The 15026-nt window shown below is 36.4% G+C and overlaps 1 protein-coding gene across 4 annotated transcripts in view; it reads left to right on the top strand.

The window, feature by feature from the left end:
- The window catches only part of CNOT2 (CCR4-NOT transcription complex subunit 2), a 90224-nt gene that overhangs the window by 54625 nt on the left and 20573 nt on the right, over positions 1-15026 (top strand). For all 4 annotated transcript variants that reach the window (XM_082043014.1, XM_082043011.1, XM_082043013.1 and 1 more), the window contains 3 exons: positions 8590-8656; positions 11993-12140; positions 12795-12977. In XM_082043014.1, the coding sequence (XP_081899140.1) occupies positions 8590-8656; positions 11993-12140; positions 12795-12977 (398 nt within the window). The remainder of the gene's footprint in view (positions 1-8589; positions 8657-11992; positions 12141-12794; positions 12978-15026) is intronic.

The following is a 15026-nucleotide window of genomic DNA, read 5'->3' as shown; positions in this document are numbered from 1 at the left end:
GATCCCCTGTTCAGAGGATATAAGAATATAACATCAGGGAATCTCTGGTTGTACTGAACTGCAGAAATAAATCTGACAGTAGACAGACATGCCTTTTAATGAAGATCTGCTCAAATTATGAGGAAAGTTAGGACAATTTTTTCAATGAACGCTTTTTCACTTTTTGGCCCAGAGCTTTGCTGTTCATTTTCTTTCCTAGTTGTTCTACAGGTTATAAAGTGTACACAGTAACATGATAATAATTCCGATTTGCACTTCTAGTGAGTTAGTTTGAGCTTATTCTTCTCTCTGAAAAATCTTAATGTTTTAACTAGTTATGGATTTTCTCAGTTGAGACCTTTGCAGCTCGATTCTTTCAAAACTTGCCTTCTTGCGGAATCAAATATATTTTAATAATTGGGGCAAGTAAGACCTAGCCTGCAGAACATTTTTGGCTCATTGCAACTATTGATCTAACTCCCTGGCACTACCTTTCCTGAAGTAGGAGGTCCTCAGATTTGGATATTGTGGCTAGTGAAATGGGTTATTGATTCTGGGAGCCTGCTTTTTAAAGATTTCTTCCATCCTGATGTAGTGGAAGCATGTCTGTGATGGATCAAATGCAGGTGTTCCTGTCATGAGACAGTTGCATGAAGGCAAACATCAGCGGGTTTGTCTTGTAATGGACATGGTGGTGGTGATACAGTGAAGGGATAGTCAGAAGCTGTTGTCAAAGTCTTTTACTGTGAACTTCCATTGCAGTAATTTATAGAACCTTTACCTAAGTCCGTATTTTGAGATATATAGCCTTATAAAAAGGTGTTACTTTTACAAGAGATAAAACCCTGAAACTGGACTTGGCTTACCACGGAGACGGAAATCCAGAATCTGCTAAGTTTGGGAAACTAAATGTGGAAGGGTCTAATCAGTCTTCTGGAGACAGCTTTGGCTTTAGGGTTGCTGAACACCATGTTGTTCCAGCTGGATTGTTGATTTTCTAATACAGTTTTTTAGGATTCTTAGGAAACTTATGGTATCTTGTTTCCCAAAGCATCCTGCTTGGCATTTGCCTGAGTCATTGCATGAGAGTTTGTTGGTTTAGTCATAATTTAACTTCAGATGCTGCATATTGTTAGTACTTAAGAATTCCCATGGAGTCTTCTTGTGTCAGAAGCAGTTATAGAATTCATGCTTAATGCTGGCTGGTTGAGTAGAGCCAGCACTTTTCATAGTTTGAATAGTTAGAGAAGGGCAACAAAGCTGGTGAGGGTCTGGAGCACAAGTCTGATGAGGAGCAGCTGAGGGAACTGGGGCTGTTTAGCCTGGAGAAAAGGAGACTGAGGGGAGACCTATTTGCTGTCTACAACTACCTGAAAGAGGTTGTAGCATGAAGGGTGTTGGTCTCTTCTCCCAAGCACAAATGGTGGGATGATAGTAAATGGCCTCAAGTTGCACCAGGAGAAGTTCAGATTGGATATTAGGAAAAATTTCTTCACAGAAAGGGTTGTCAGGCATTGGAACAGGCTGCCCAGGGAAGTGGTGGAGTCACCATCCCTGGAGGTGTTTAAAAGACCTGTAGAAGAGGGTTTTACGGACATGGTATAGTGCCAGTGTAAGGTTAACAGTTGGATTTGATGCTCTTGACGGTCTCTTCCAACCAAAATGGTTCTATGATCCATTTGTGGAGGAGAAGAGCTTATTTTGGGAGAAAATAATTGTCTCTAATTATAAATAGCAAATGAATATTTTCATATGCATCTCTTTGCATATACACATAATTGCATATTTGACTGAATATTGGGCTGGTTTACCCTCCTTGCTTTGTGAAATGTGGCTTAAGCTTTTTTCTTTGAAGTGTGAGTTGCAAAGCAACAGAGGTGCTTTTTGCCTTTCCCAGGGAGTAAGTAAACATTCTTTGCATCTTCTAGGGAATACATAATTTAAAACAAACATACAAACACTACATAACATCAGACTTTGAATGGATGAAAGTACAATGCCATTAATTGCATACAGTTGGAAGGACGTGCAATGGATGAGATTAGAAACAAATTGAGGGAGTTTTTCTGTTTTAGTTCACTATACTCTTTCAGAACCAGAAGTTTAGAATAAAATGCAGCCTTTTACTGTCTCACCTATAAGTTTGTACCTGGATGGGTTTATCAAATAAAGCAATCCATGATAAAGTAATTTTATTTAGAGAGGAAAATTATTTTTTTATACTCTTACACAGTTTGCAAGAACTATATATATGAATTAAAGTTATTTCACATCACTTACTTTACAATTTGAGATTATGTCACAAGGAAATTCATTTCACTGTTGAGGACTGTACTATATAATTTTCACTATGGTTGAGTTTGTATTTAGATTTTTTTTTTAATAGAGCTAAATGACTCTGGAAATTGTTGATTCCATACTTTATATAAAAGCTATATTTTACTGCATCTCCACTTAAATCAACAATATATAGTAGTTTGTATATGTCAGCTTCAGCATATAAAGTGGTTCCTTGGACCAGATTAATTCCATGCATAAAATCTTCTGCCTCTTCTAGAACAGAAATGTTTGGTTTCTTACACAATCATTCAGTTCACCGAACATATTGTATTGTAATGTGGGTGGTTTACATGCTCAGTGTATGGGTGGTTTGGGGTTGGTTGGTTTGGGGTTTTTTGTTTGCTTTTAGTTTTTCATATGCAACTGGTTATTTAATTGAAATAAAATATTTACTTTGTAGTCTTAGTTCTTAATTGCTTATGGCATTTTTTTTGTAGCAGCTTTCAACAAGTTTTCAGTAATCTTTTGGCTCATTAGTACTCTGTACCATCAGAGTGTCTCTGCACAGGAAGAATTTATTTTTAGAGTTTTACTTTAATAGCCATGTTAACCTCATGTTGATAATGTCACTGTCATTCAAAGGCAACATCTTGCCTTTAAGATCTTGAGATACTGCTACCAACAACAACAAAAAAATCCATTTAAGTGTAATTCAAAAGGTGATGCTTGTAGTGTGGTCCTCCCTCCCTGTGCTTCCCAAGTACCACTGGACACAGGAGACCACAGCTGTGAGTGATGACATCTGAAAGGCTGAATAAAATTTCATATATTTTTTCAGCATTGTATTTGTTTTTATATTTCACAACTAACATATATCAGTAACAATTTTCACTTGCAAATAATACCCAGCAAATATAAGGCTTTCAAAATTTCTTCATTGGTCTCTGAGTTTGAGATTTGGAAATATTTTCTTGTAATGTGAATTTTGTAAATGTATCAAAAACTGCTTTGTAATCTAGAGGAGGACTAATAGTAATACTAAATATTAAACTGGCAGAGTATAGAAAAATCTATGTTTTTTAATATCTTATTTGTTGGCTTGATTTGTTATTATTTTTTACATCAATATAACACTTTCTTCTTTTGAGGCTATGGGTCAGCTGGTTTATTATTAAATAGTGAGCCACAGATGGCAGATACCAGAAATAAAGTAGTGCAAATACAAAATGATGCTGATGTTTGCACCTGTGAGAAAACCATCATTTATCAGGCCAGATATTACTCACAGACCTACTTGCTTATTCCAACATGTTTTGCTTTTAGTTGACCTTCTAGTGTTGGATTGATGTATTTTACCTTCAGCTTGCTTTGTCTTGAAGAAAGTAGCTTTAGGCCAAGGGTGTCAAACTCATTCTCACCAGGGGCCACATCAGCCTCGCGGTTGCCTTTAAAGGGCCCAATGTAATTTTAGGACTGTATAAATGTAACTACTCCTCCATTTATACAGTCCCAAAATGACACTGGTCCCTTGGAAGGCAACCGCGAGGCTGATGTGGCCCCCGGTGAGAATGAGTTTGACACCCCTGCTTTATGCTTTACCTGCATAACATAGCAGTATTGGCAGAAGCGTTGCTTGGCTGATTTTTCTTGGTGCCGAGGTGTCCCTATCATGGCATTTCTGGTGACAGGCAGCTGTGCCCACCAGAATTTGGGGTGGGAAGCCCATCAGGCAGCACTGTTGCTGGGCCTCCTCCCGCCACCTCCCTCTTGGGAGGGTTGTGAAAAGCAGCAGTTTTTTCAGTTCTGGCAAACTGCTGGTGCAAGTTTGTTGACACTTAAATGAACTTACTGCAGTAAGCCCATCAAAAGTTAATGAAAGCAGTTACAGTAACATCTTCATCACTAGGAGCAGGAAATTGCCAGATAGCACGCTATGGCTTACTGAGTTTTGGCATGGACCAGTCAAAAAAAATTGGGCCATCTGCTTGGATTGTCAGTTGGTTTGAGTTTAGAAGCTGAATCTTCCATCATCAGAACTGCACTGTGACTATTTGAGGCTTGTGAGTAAAGTGATGTTCACATCTTAGTTGACTATCATGAGCTCAGTCCTGCATGTCGGTCCTTCTGTATGGTATCAGAATAAAGTTCACCCTTCATGGTACACAAGGTCTTGCTGGCTCAGCTCTCTTTGCCCTGTGGGAGGTGCAAGTCTTAGGCGTCCTCCATCTCCTAACATGTACAGGGAAAAAACAATTGTACCAATCTGTCTAGTTCAGTCACACAAGGTTGGAATAGAAGCAGAAATCCCATGCTGTTCCACAACTGGATTTTGTAGCTGTTAACCCCTGGCAAAGTGATTTAAACCTAAATGTCAAAGTTTGAAGAATGGAGTTGAGTTGGTTTTGTACATGTGCAGCAAAAGCTATAGGTGTCAGAAGTTTGTTTAGCCATTTCCTTGACTCGATCAGAAAGTATTAGTCACTTGTTTAAGAAGTTGGTGTTGCATACATGCTGCTCTAATGCGCTGTTCATGTGATCTCAGTAATTTGGGATGTTTGTTTTTCAGAGGTTGTTACAGGTATATTTCTGAGCATTTTTTTCCTAAAATATTTACATAATTGGCTGAAGTTTGGAAGATCTTACCAACTGGAAGAGGCTTTTGTCACCTTAAGGGTTGGACTGCGTTAGTTTTTGTTAAGGTTATCATGACCTTTGGCTGTTGTAGACTAAAAGAAATACAAGAGTGACTTCCAGCCACTGTTGCAAGAATACTCTCAAAGAGGTGTTCTATTTGGTGTATTGTGTGGCCAGTGGTGCAGTCAGGTAAAATAAAGATTGCAGAATGCAAGAAGGAATGTTTTTAATACTACTAATAGCGTTTATCTTGAAACTTTGTTATCTTTGCTAGACCAGGTTGCAGTGGACTATAACAGTTACTCAGAGGTTGTGAATGCCGATGAAGGTCCTAGTAGCAAGCTTTGGCTAAGTTAGTTGTTTTGCTGTTGACCTAAATTATATGGAACTAATAGAAAAGGAAGACAAATCTTGAAAAGGCTTCTTACTTAGCTGTGACAGAAAAAAAGTTAATAATGGCGAGATTTTTTTGGCATATTACAAAATAACCTCGAGAGAGAATAAATGAGATACCCATACAGCAGATTCTTTCTCCATAAGATTTGAGAAATGCTGCATTTAATAAGCCTGGAACAGATCCACAGAAATTTTTATTTATTTCTTCTCGAGGCTTGTTATCTTTGATGTTCTAAGTATGTTATAACTTTAAGACTAGTCGTTAGACTTATTGAATTTAATACTTGGCCTTCATTATGGTTTTCTAGAAAGGTTTCTCTACGAGTCATTTTGCAATTAACTTTTCATGTAAAAGCAAATGGCACAATACAGGTGACCTACTTTACAATGTTTCAAAAGAAAATCCAATTTCTAATAAGCAGTGTTCATTAAATATTATTTACCATTCATTTTCTTTTAACTGAATTTTAGAAATCAAGTAGTACTCAGTATAGAAGAGGTGGGATTCTTTTTCCTCTCTTTCAAGTAATCTAGAATTTCTTAGGTCCATGATTTTTTTTTAATCCAAGTTAATTTTATAAATGAAAGGATTTTATGCAGAGATTTATACTATTTTCTGCTTATTATATCACATGCTATCACAGCAATTTTTGAATGCCCTGAGCAGCTGTTCTTAGGGAATCTTGTTTCTGGATTAACTGTTTTGCTTACCTGTTCCAAAGCTAGCAGTACTTTTTGACTGCTGTTTTTGTCTCAGTGTCTGGTTGTTTTTTGGGGGTTGTTGTTGTGAGGGTCTTTTTAGTGGTGTGGTTTTTGGTGCTTTTTTTTGTTTTCTTTGGGTTTGGTTTTTTTTTTTGTGTGTGTGTGTATGTTGTTTGCTTTTTGGTTTATTTTCTTTTTATTATTCCCCACTTGCATGCCCTTGTCATTGTCTCTGAAGGTGTCTCATAACTTTTTCTCTCCTTTTTTTTCATGGAATTACAATTTGCCACACTTTGCAACGTGTTCTAGGATTTTCCCACTGGTCAGACTTTGAATATATTGGGGTTCTTTTTACATCAACATTTTACTTTGACTTTCCTTTCTTAAAACCACTCTATCAGCTTGTTTTGTCAATGCTTAACAAACATCAGTTTGTTCATTTGGGTTGGGGAGTGTGCTTTTGACGTCTGTCTCTCAAGTGTCCCCACTTCAGCATGCCTTGGTTCACATTGTAGGGCAGTCTTGGTGTGAGTGGATTTGATTCCTTCTAAATCAAAACAGGCTGGAAGAGATGCTCCAGGAGTGCACCAAACATGTTCCACTTACTAACGGGCAACTAGTCCATGGAATAAGTCCATCAGTCATAGCTAACTCTAGTTAGAAATGCATACAGTATGCATGTTAGGCCCTCAGGACCAAATTTTTTGTTTAGTGAATGCGCTTCTCATCTTGCTGATGCAGGTGTGGCCTGTGAACTTTGCCATTTGAGTGCTGAGCTGAAACCACTACTAGTTATTTAAAATGTTCTTTTGTTCACAGCCAGTTCTTCACTAAGAAAGGAGAATTTTGGTCCAGTTTGGCACATATCTTCGTTCTATTTTTTTTTTTCTGCAGAAAGTTTTTGCCTTAATTTCAAACCTCTTATGTATGCAAATATGGATGTTTGTTACTCTAGTTGTTTACTATCAAATACGTGCATTTCATTCAAAAGATACTTGAGCATATAGTATTTTGGGGTGCTATTTCTGATACATTTTCTGATAGTTACAGTAATTGCCTGCTTTAATTTCTCATGCCTTCTGTGTGTAATCAAAAAATCATAAATATTTGGTGACTTACAGATGTGAATGCTACTTTCAATACTTAGTGTCTACCCTGCATGTCTTTTTTCTCATTTCTACCATCTAGATTTAGCCCCAGTATAGCCAACTAATATAGCAGATTCAGTTTATAAGGTTTGGTTTAGTGTTACATCTGTTAAGATTAGATTAAGTCAACAGAGAAATGTGCAGTGTATTACAGGAAAAGTTATTCTGATTTTAATTCTTTACTCTTGAGTTGGAAAAGCTTGAAATGCCCTTACGTGGAAGAATCCAGACATTCCTTTCTTTGAAACCATCCTAAAATCCAATCCAAGTCCAGACTGCTGCAGTAAACAAGTATGGGTTAGTAAGTACAAGTAGCATGTTCTGTTGTGAGCTGGATGGACTAGGTCAACTAATAAATACCTCTTCTTGCTCCAAGGGACAATCAGGAATACCTGATTTTGATGAACATTTAACTGGTTCTTTAAGAACATCCGGAGATGGATGTTCCAGTGCTTAACTGTCCTTAAGATTGCAAATGGCTCCTTTTTCTGCATATTTAGCCTAAATCTCTTGTTTCTCAAATGAATTAATACTTTGAATTTCTACAGCAGCATGGAGCGTAGTTTATTCTTTACCTCTCACATTGATGACTGGAAGTCTGGTGTCATGTCCCTATCTTAGTTGCCTTCTCTTTGGAGTATGCAAACACAAATATCAGTCTTTCTTCGTAGATCATTATTTTTTCTAGATCTTACTCTCATTGAGAGTCTCTTTAGTTTGTCATGTTTCTTGCATGATGTCTGAAAAGCGAACAGAGAAGGTTTTAGTGGAAGTATTCAATAATATGAGATATCTGTAATGTGGGTATGATAGAGCAGAAAAGATTACTTCTGACAGTTGTACATCTTACCTGTTTGTATGGTGTGCACAAGCATGAAGCTAGCTCTTGGGGCAATAGATTATAATTTTAAAATTGGAATCTTATCTAATGTGCATATCTGTTCCTGTGTATCTGTGGCTACCTAGCCACACATTTCCCACCTTCTGCTATTGTAACTAATGGTTACTGATAGAAACTTTGCATTCGCTGTTATTACATTGAACAGTGATTGATCTGCTTGTATGATGCATGTTTTGCAGGGGAAAAAAAAACATCCTATATGTTATTTAAATAACTGAGTTTTCCATCTTCTGTAAAGATGGGTCTCTTAACTACAAGGATAGGAAAATGGAAAACTTGTACATCTTATTTCTCTATGCTATCTGTCACAAGTAAAAGAAATTCTGTTTTTATAGGTGTAAAGTCATACATTTTTATTGATGTGTAATATACTGTTACATATGCTACTGTGCAGATATTTTGTGGAATTTCTAGAATTTTTAATTACTTAAAAGAGTTTTCAGTTGCCATGTTGGCTTTCTTAGCAAAAGAACATACCATTGTAAACTTTCAGAGCAAGATAGCACAATATCTTTCTGTCTTTAATAACCTTTTATTCTTACATTTTAGATGCTGGCGTCACCATCAACATCAGGTCAGCTGTCTCAGTTTGGGGCAAGTTTATACGGGCAACAAAGTAAGAATTCCTCTTCCTCATTATATTTTGTTTTATGGTAAATATGTTCTAGTTTTGTGCTCTTTGGATAGAGAATGTGAATATGGCTTTGTTTTCTAGTGACTGTAAAAAACTCAGTATGTCTCCTTACTTGTGTGATTTTTTTTTTTTGTGAAGATACATTTTTGCTTTGCTTAGTATGCATTTTTGCAGTGTTTAGTATGCAAAGTGTCATATACTGACACTGTATAGCTGTTAAGTATCCAAATATAATAATCCTCTAAAGAGTGTATGTGATTTAGCTGTGACTCTCTGAAGGAAAAACTAAGGAAAATGAGCTGGGCCAAAATGAGCTTAGTTCAGAAAAATACATAAGGAATAAAAGGAAATTATACCTTAAATTATAATCGGTATGTCGTGCTCTACAGGAGCAAATTAAATCTTGTGTACATGCTTGGCAGCTTGCATTTGGCAAAGAACTATGCCAGTAAGATTATTGCCTTCTGCACCACTGTTTTGTTTTGTTTTGTTTTGTTTTACCATACCTGGAAGATTTTTTTTCTATATCTGACAGTCTTGTATGACTGTTGCAATGGAAGACTTAACAGAGCAGCAGTCACAGTGTGTAATGTTTAGCCACTTAACATAAGGGCCAGCATTGAGAACTGAACCTCCTTGTAGCTGAAAGGTACATCCAGAAAGTGACTCATGATATCTGAGTTAGATACAGTTACAGAAGTAAAACAGGTTTGTGAACATCTCTCTTTTGTCACTGTACGCTTTTGAATGTTTGCAGCTTTTTTGCCCAGTGCATCTGAGTCAGATTCTAAGAAAAAGTGTCTTCAGAGTACTTGAAAGAGTGTGGGCTTTTTTATCTGGACAAACTAAAAGCTTTGCTAGGTGCATGGCCTTCACCATTTCTTTTGGCTTTCTTCAAATAGTTTAAAAAATATAGTGATTTTTTTACTGTCTCAGTGGCTGCTGATGAGTGGCCATGTAATATAAAGTGGCATTTAATTAAGTTACTGAGATACATGAGCAGTTTCTGGCCAGTCTGAGAGTCATATTTGGCTCTTGGCTTTTTAGGTCCTCAGTCTGGCACTATTGAACCTTTCAGACTTAAACTACTTCAGTATCTTTATACCATTATTTATTCTGTGTATCAAGAGTTATTTGTTATTTATTTGTAAGGTTAAACTTTTTTCATCAACTTTATTGTTCATTTAGTTGGTCATGGTGCCTGGGAAATAATGTCTCTGACATGGAGACATGCATGGCTAAAAACTAGAAAGTAAATATTATCAGAGTTAAGTTTCCACCAAATATTAAGAAAAAGGAGCAAGAAACTTCTGTGTTGAGGTCAACACTTTTGATTAAAATACTTTTGGGAAAAGAAGACTGATAATACCTGTGCACCTTCAGATTGGTAGCTGTCAGTCATTTAGCAAGATGTCATGTTTTAAAGTTAATGTAACTTAAATCTGAACTATTAGGCAGGAAATTGGCCACTTCATTGATCAGTCTCCAGTGTAGCCCATGCAGATCTCTCAGTTAAAAAAGTGGGAAAAGGAAGCATAAGAAAAAATACTATTTTTTCTTATGGTGAATATTTCAACTGCCCCTACTTGGCAGCCACAGGATTACAGTTCTACTTCACTGTAAAAGCCCTACTTATTCAAAGTTCTAGTTTAAAGAAAGCCAACGATAAGAAATAACCATCAGTGTAAAACTGGCTTTGCTAAAACAAATGCTTGCATAAAATTAACCTGAATATTGTAATCATGTTTTTCAGTGTACTGTATCTAGTTTGGAAGTGTATGTATCTTTTCTTTATAATTTTATTTTTAAAATTCCACCTAATTGTTAATCAGCGTTAAATGTGATTTATATATTTATGCTCACTGAAATTATTCTGATGCAGCAAATTGCCAAAATATTTACAGTGAACACTTTGATATAATCAGCATTTAATGAAATCTTAGGAGGCTTGCTATATAGCAAGTCATACCTCTTAATCTGAATGTATAGAGATAAATTTGAAAGTTATCAGAACTTTGAGTGATATTGCAAACTTCTTGGATTGCAAATTGTAGGGTAGGACAGGGACAGACAGCAATTCTTAAAATGTGAGAGGTAAGTGACTGGGAGGTTTCTTCAGACCTTGCCCATGATAATAACCTGAGCATATGCTACCTCCATTCTTTCCATTCTTAGTATTTAATCACGTTATACACTGGCATATTCAGCTCTTTCGCAGGGGTGATCTACCATGAGAAAGTGCTGGTTCATCATCATTTTTCTTTTATTTGGTCTGCAAGATAGGGTTTTGAGTTCTGTGAGTCTACCTCAGCAGCCTTACACCAAAGCAGTAGGCACCATTACTTATAGCTGTCACATTTTGTATGCTAAGTTTGTTTTTGTTGATACGTTGCACTAAATGACTTTTTCTTGTCTTTGAACATCATTCCGAAACTTCATAAACACACAAAAATGATGTGAGAATGATGAGAAACTTCATAAAGGTTTTGGACATTTTGAGACAGGGCAGCAACTGGTTATCTTTTGCTGTTCTAAAATAATTTTTTTTTTACCTCACTGAAGTGCTTGCTTTATTCTATCGCACTCAGTTGTTTAGTAGGAAATACTTTTGATCAAAATGTTAAAAATCTTTTGCATATTTTAAAATGCTAATAGAGGGCAGTTAAAATTCTGTTAGCTTTTTTTTCTCAAAAGATTGAACTTCACTTGGTCATGGACACTGAAGTTCTGTTAGCAAACAGAAGTAACTTGAACTTTACAGAGAACTGGCCTAAAATTGTTTTAGTAGTTTTAGTAGTCCTAAAAGCAATGTTATTGTTAACTAAATATTCATAACTTCATTTTTTTGTTAAAGGTGTGCTTAATTTTTAACAAGACAGATCACTTTTCTAAATACTAGCCAAATATATACTAGTTTATTCAGAAATAGTTAACGTGTTTCTTGAGTGCAGTTACTAATTTTCTCAAAATGCTGCCTTTTTGGAGATAATTGGTAGGTTTTCATGTCCTCATCAAAAACTTAAAAACTCTGAACCCTTTCTCTGCCATAATACATCTCAAAGGAAAAAAAATTGTTAGTAACTCAAATGCAGAAATTCCTTAAAGAGCCTTCCTGAAGTTTAAGAGAAATGGGGCTAAATTTGAACTAATTGGGCTTCTACTATGCAAACAAGGACTTCGTTTTTACACTGCACTTTCCTTCAGTCTTTACACTTTTTTGTGGGTTGTCAGCATAAACTGTTTCCATCTACACCTGATGGAGAAGACTTTGTTCCTGATTGCTCTATATCTCCACCCCTCTGAATTTTTTTTCAATAGGTGCACTAGGCCTTCCAATGAGGGGAATGAGCAACAATACCCCTCAGTTAAATCGCAGCTTATCACAAGGCACTCAGTTACCGAGCCACGTAACGCCAACAACAGGGGTACCAACAATGTCACTTCACACGCCTCCATCTCCGAGCAGGTATTTATTGATAGCCAATATTTCTGCCATTGTGTCTTTGTGCAGAGCTCTTGTTAAGTGTTCTGCATATTTTGCCTCAACTACTTTACAGTCTGATTTATTAAAAAAAAATAAAATAATAAAAGAGTTGTTTCTATTGACCACTGCCTGTGTTAGGGAAATAATACTGTAAAACAGTAAGGACTTACTGTAAGACAGTATTTGATTTTTCTATGTAAAGAACAAATTTCTGGCAAATTCTGCTTCAGAATGTAAGAGGCTGGTTTTTGATTGTTCTGGTAAATGTACAGTTAAAGTTTTTTTATGGATGTCATACGCCATATAAGAATATTAAGGTAGTAGGTCTGAAGTGCTCATTAAAAAAAAAGAGCTGTAACACCTTCTCAAATGCATAATACTTAAGTATTTATCTAAACCTGACCAAGGACTTGATTAGTATGTGATGGGTCATCTGGTATTTCTGAAGAAGTCCAAAACTGCTTTAATTAGAGGGTAATCCAAACATGCTGTATTGATGCTAAGCACAAATTAAGTTGCAACAGCTCAGAGTCCATCCTGCATTAGTAATCTACAAGTCCATCCTACATAATAATCTCAATGAGTAACCAAATACTATTTACAGATTCATCTCTGTGGATGGTTTTTCTCTTTCAGGGGGATATTGCCTATGAATCCAAGGAATATGATGAACCACTCCCAGGTTGGTCAGGGCATTGGAATTCCCAGCAGGACAAACAGCATGAGCAGTTCAGGGTTAGGCAGCCCCAACAGAAGCTCTCCAAGCATAATATGTATGCCAAAGCAGCAACCCTCTCGACAACCTTTTACTGTGAACAGGTAAGGCTGTTTAGTTGGACCATCCCTCTACAGCCATGGACGTGCTTAAATGCTGCTCTGGAAATCTAATTTTTATTCATTAGAACAAAGCTCGAAAGCTGCTTTGTGTGTTCTTGTCTCCTGGAAATAAACTTTCAAGCTGCTTCTAATACACAATCTTCTTGAGGCCTTCAAGCTAAATTCTGTTTCTGACTCTTGAATTTCTACTGCTGCTCCTTTAAAATATGTGATGTTTCTCATGAGTTCCCAAGTTTAGTTTTGAAACTTATTGTCATTTTGAAGGTATATGCACCCACTTTAAGACAGTTCATCTAGAAGTTTGCAAAGAAGAAAGGCAAGATTTAAAAGCACAGTAGTGATGCTGGAAGAATAGTTAACTGATTCAGATACTGGAGGGACTTAGTTTTTTACTTCTTTAAATTTTGGAATAATGTAGAGAAAGTGGTTTGCCGTTCAGTTAAGGATTTGGTGCTTGTTTGGATGCCAAAAGCTCCTCAATCACTTCTGCTCTTTTTCTAACTCTGGGCAAGATTCTAACATCATAAATCATTAGGCTTTCTGTCTTCTCATGCTGAGTTTATGCTTAGTTCGTACTGATAAACTTGTAGTAAGAAGTGTGTTGATTCTAATTATTTAATGTGTGTAGTTACAGCTTAACACAGCTGACTGCTTTCCAGGCTTCATTCCGCAAGCTCACGATCTCTGTGCTCCCAGTTTTTCTGCCTTCAGGCCCTTCCCCAGAGGACTGACTCTTACATAGAGCACAGACAAGCTCTTGGCACTCAGGTGCCACCTTTAACCCAATCTAGTATTTTACAAAATGGATAAAGGAAGGTGAAAACTAATCTCATGGTTATCTGAAACTTGGTTAGGCTATTTACTTCTGCAGTTTCACACTGATATAGGCATAAAAATGCATTTCTCAATTGCAGCGATAGAGATTTGGTAGTAGTAGTTTATGTTCTTGGAGTGTGAGAAGACTTTGTGTCTTGCCTCTGATTACATAGAATTTGCCTTTTCTTTCCTGTGATGTATAGCAGCAAGTAAAGGAGATGATACTTTAAAATATGAAATTATCTTTTAAAATTATTTTTGAAACTTGAGCATCACAAAAACTTGAAATAGTAACATACTTTAAAACTCTGCATGTAGAGGACAATTATTTTGGAGACTGATACATGTATACAAAGTACTTGTTTAGATATTGTTCGGCAGTAGGGTAGGTAGTTAAATCCTTGTCTGTAGGAACATTTGAATTTAAATCCTCATCCTTCACTGTTTGCATTCTGTATCTGATTTTCAAGAAACCACAATTTTTACAAGTTGAGAAGGAAATATCACTGGAACAATGACAAGTTCTTATGCTACAGTTGATTACCCTACAGAACCATGGCAGTAGTACGTATCCAATTGATAATTGATATATTTAACAAAATTTTGAAATTATACTTGGAAAAAAGAATTACAGTGTTTCCTTTACAGGTGCATAAATTATGCCACTTCCATGAAGTGCTGCCTTAGTTGAAGCAATGAAAGTTTCTGGGTCTTTGAACATAAATAAATATTTCACTTTCCCTTTCTTAGTTACCTTGGTAAAACAGGTTACAGGTGGTTGTAGATAAGTATGCATTTTGTGGTCTAACCCCTTCACTGTCCCTGAAATACTTAACATGGTTATTTCTAATTACTTCAAAAGCAAACAAAAACCCCTTTCCATGAGAAATACCATCTGTCATCAGGCTAGATTATATGCCCACAAAATCGAGTTATCTTCTGTTGGTGCTCTCACCAGGTGTAGAATTCACAGATGATACCAGGAATGTGTTTCCTCAGCTGCATGAGGTGTCAAAGGTCTGGATGTCTTTCAAATACACCACCTTGGGAAAGCAAAACAGGACAGGAATGAAGCATTTAGGGGAATTTCAAATTGGAATTAAATGCTTCACATTTGTAACTGTGGAAAAGCCTGTGTAGGTAAAATTTCCACTAGGAAAACATTTTACATTTTTATTTACAGAAACTTCTGAAGCATCTACTTCCATGCTATTA

This window comes from Streptopelia decaocto (assembly GCF_964273445.1).
Source record: "Streptopelia decaocto genome assembly, chromosome: 1".
Lineage (NCBI taxonomy): Eukaryota > Metazoa > Chordata > Aves > Columbiformes > Columbidae > Streptopelia > Streptopelia decaocto.
The sequence above is the reverse complement of the archived record's forward strand: the minus strand, read 5'-3'. Positions and strand labels throughout refer to the sequence as shown.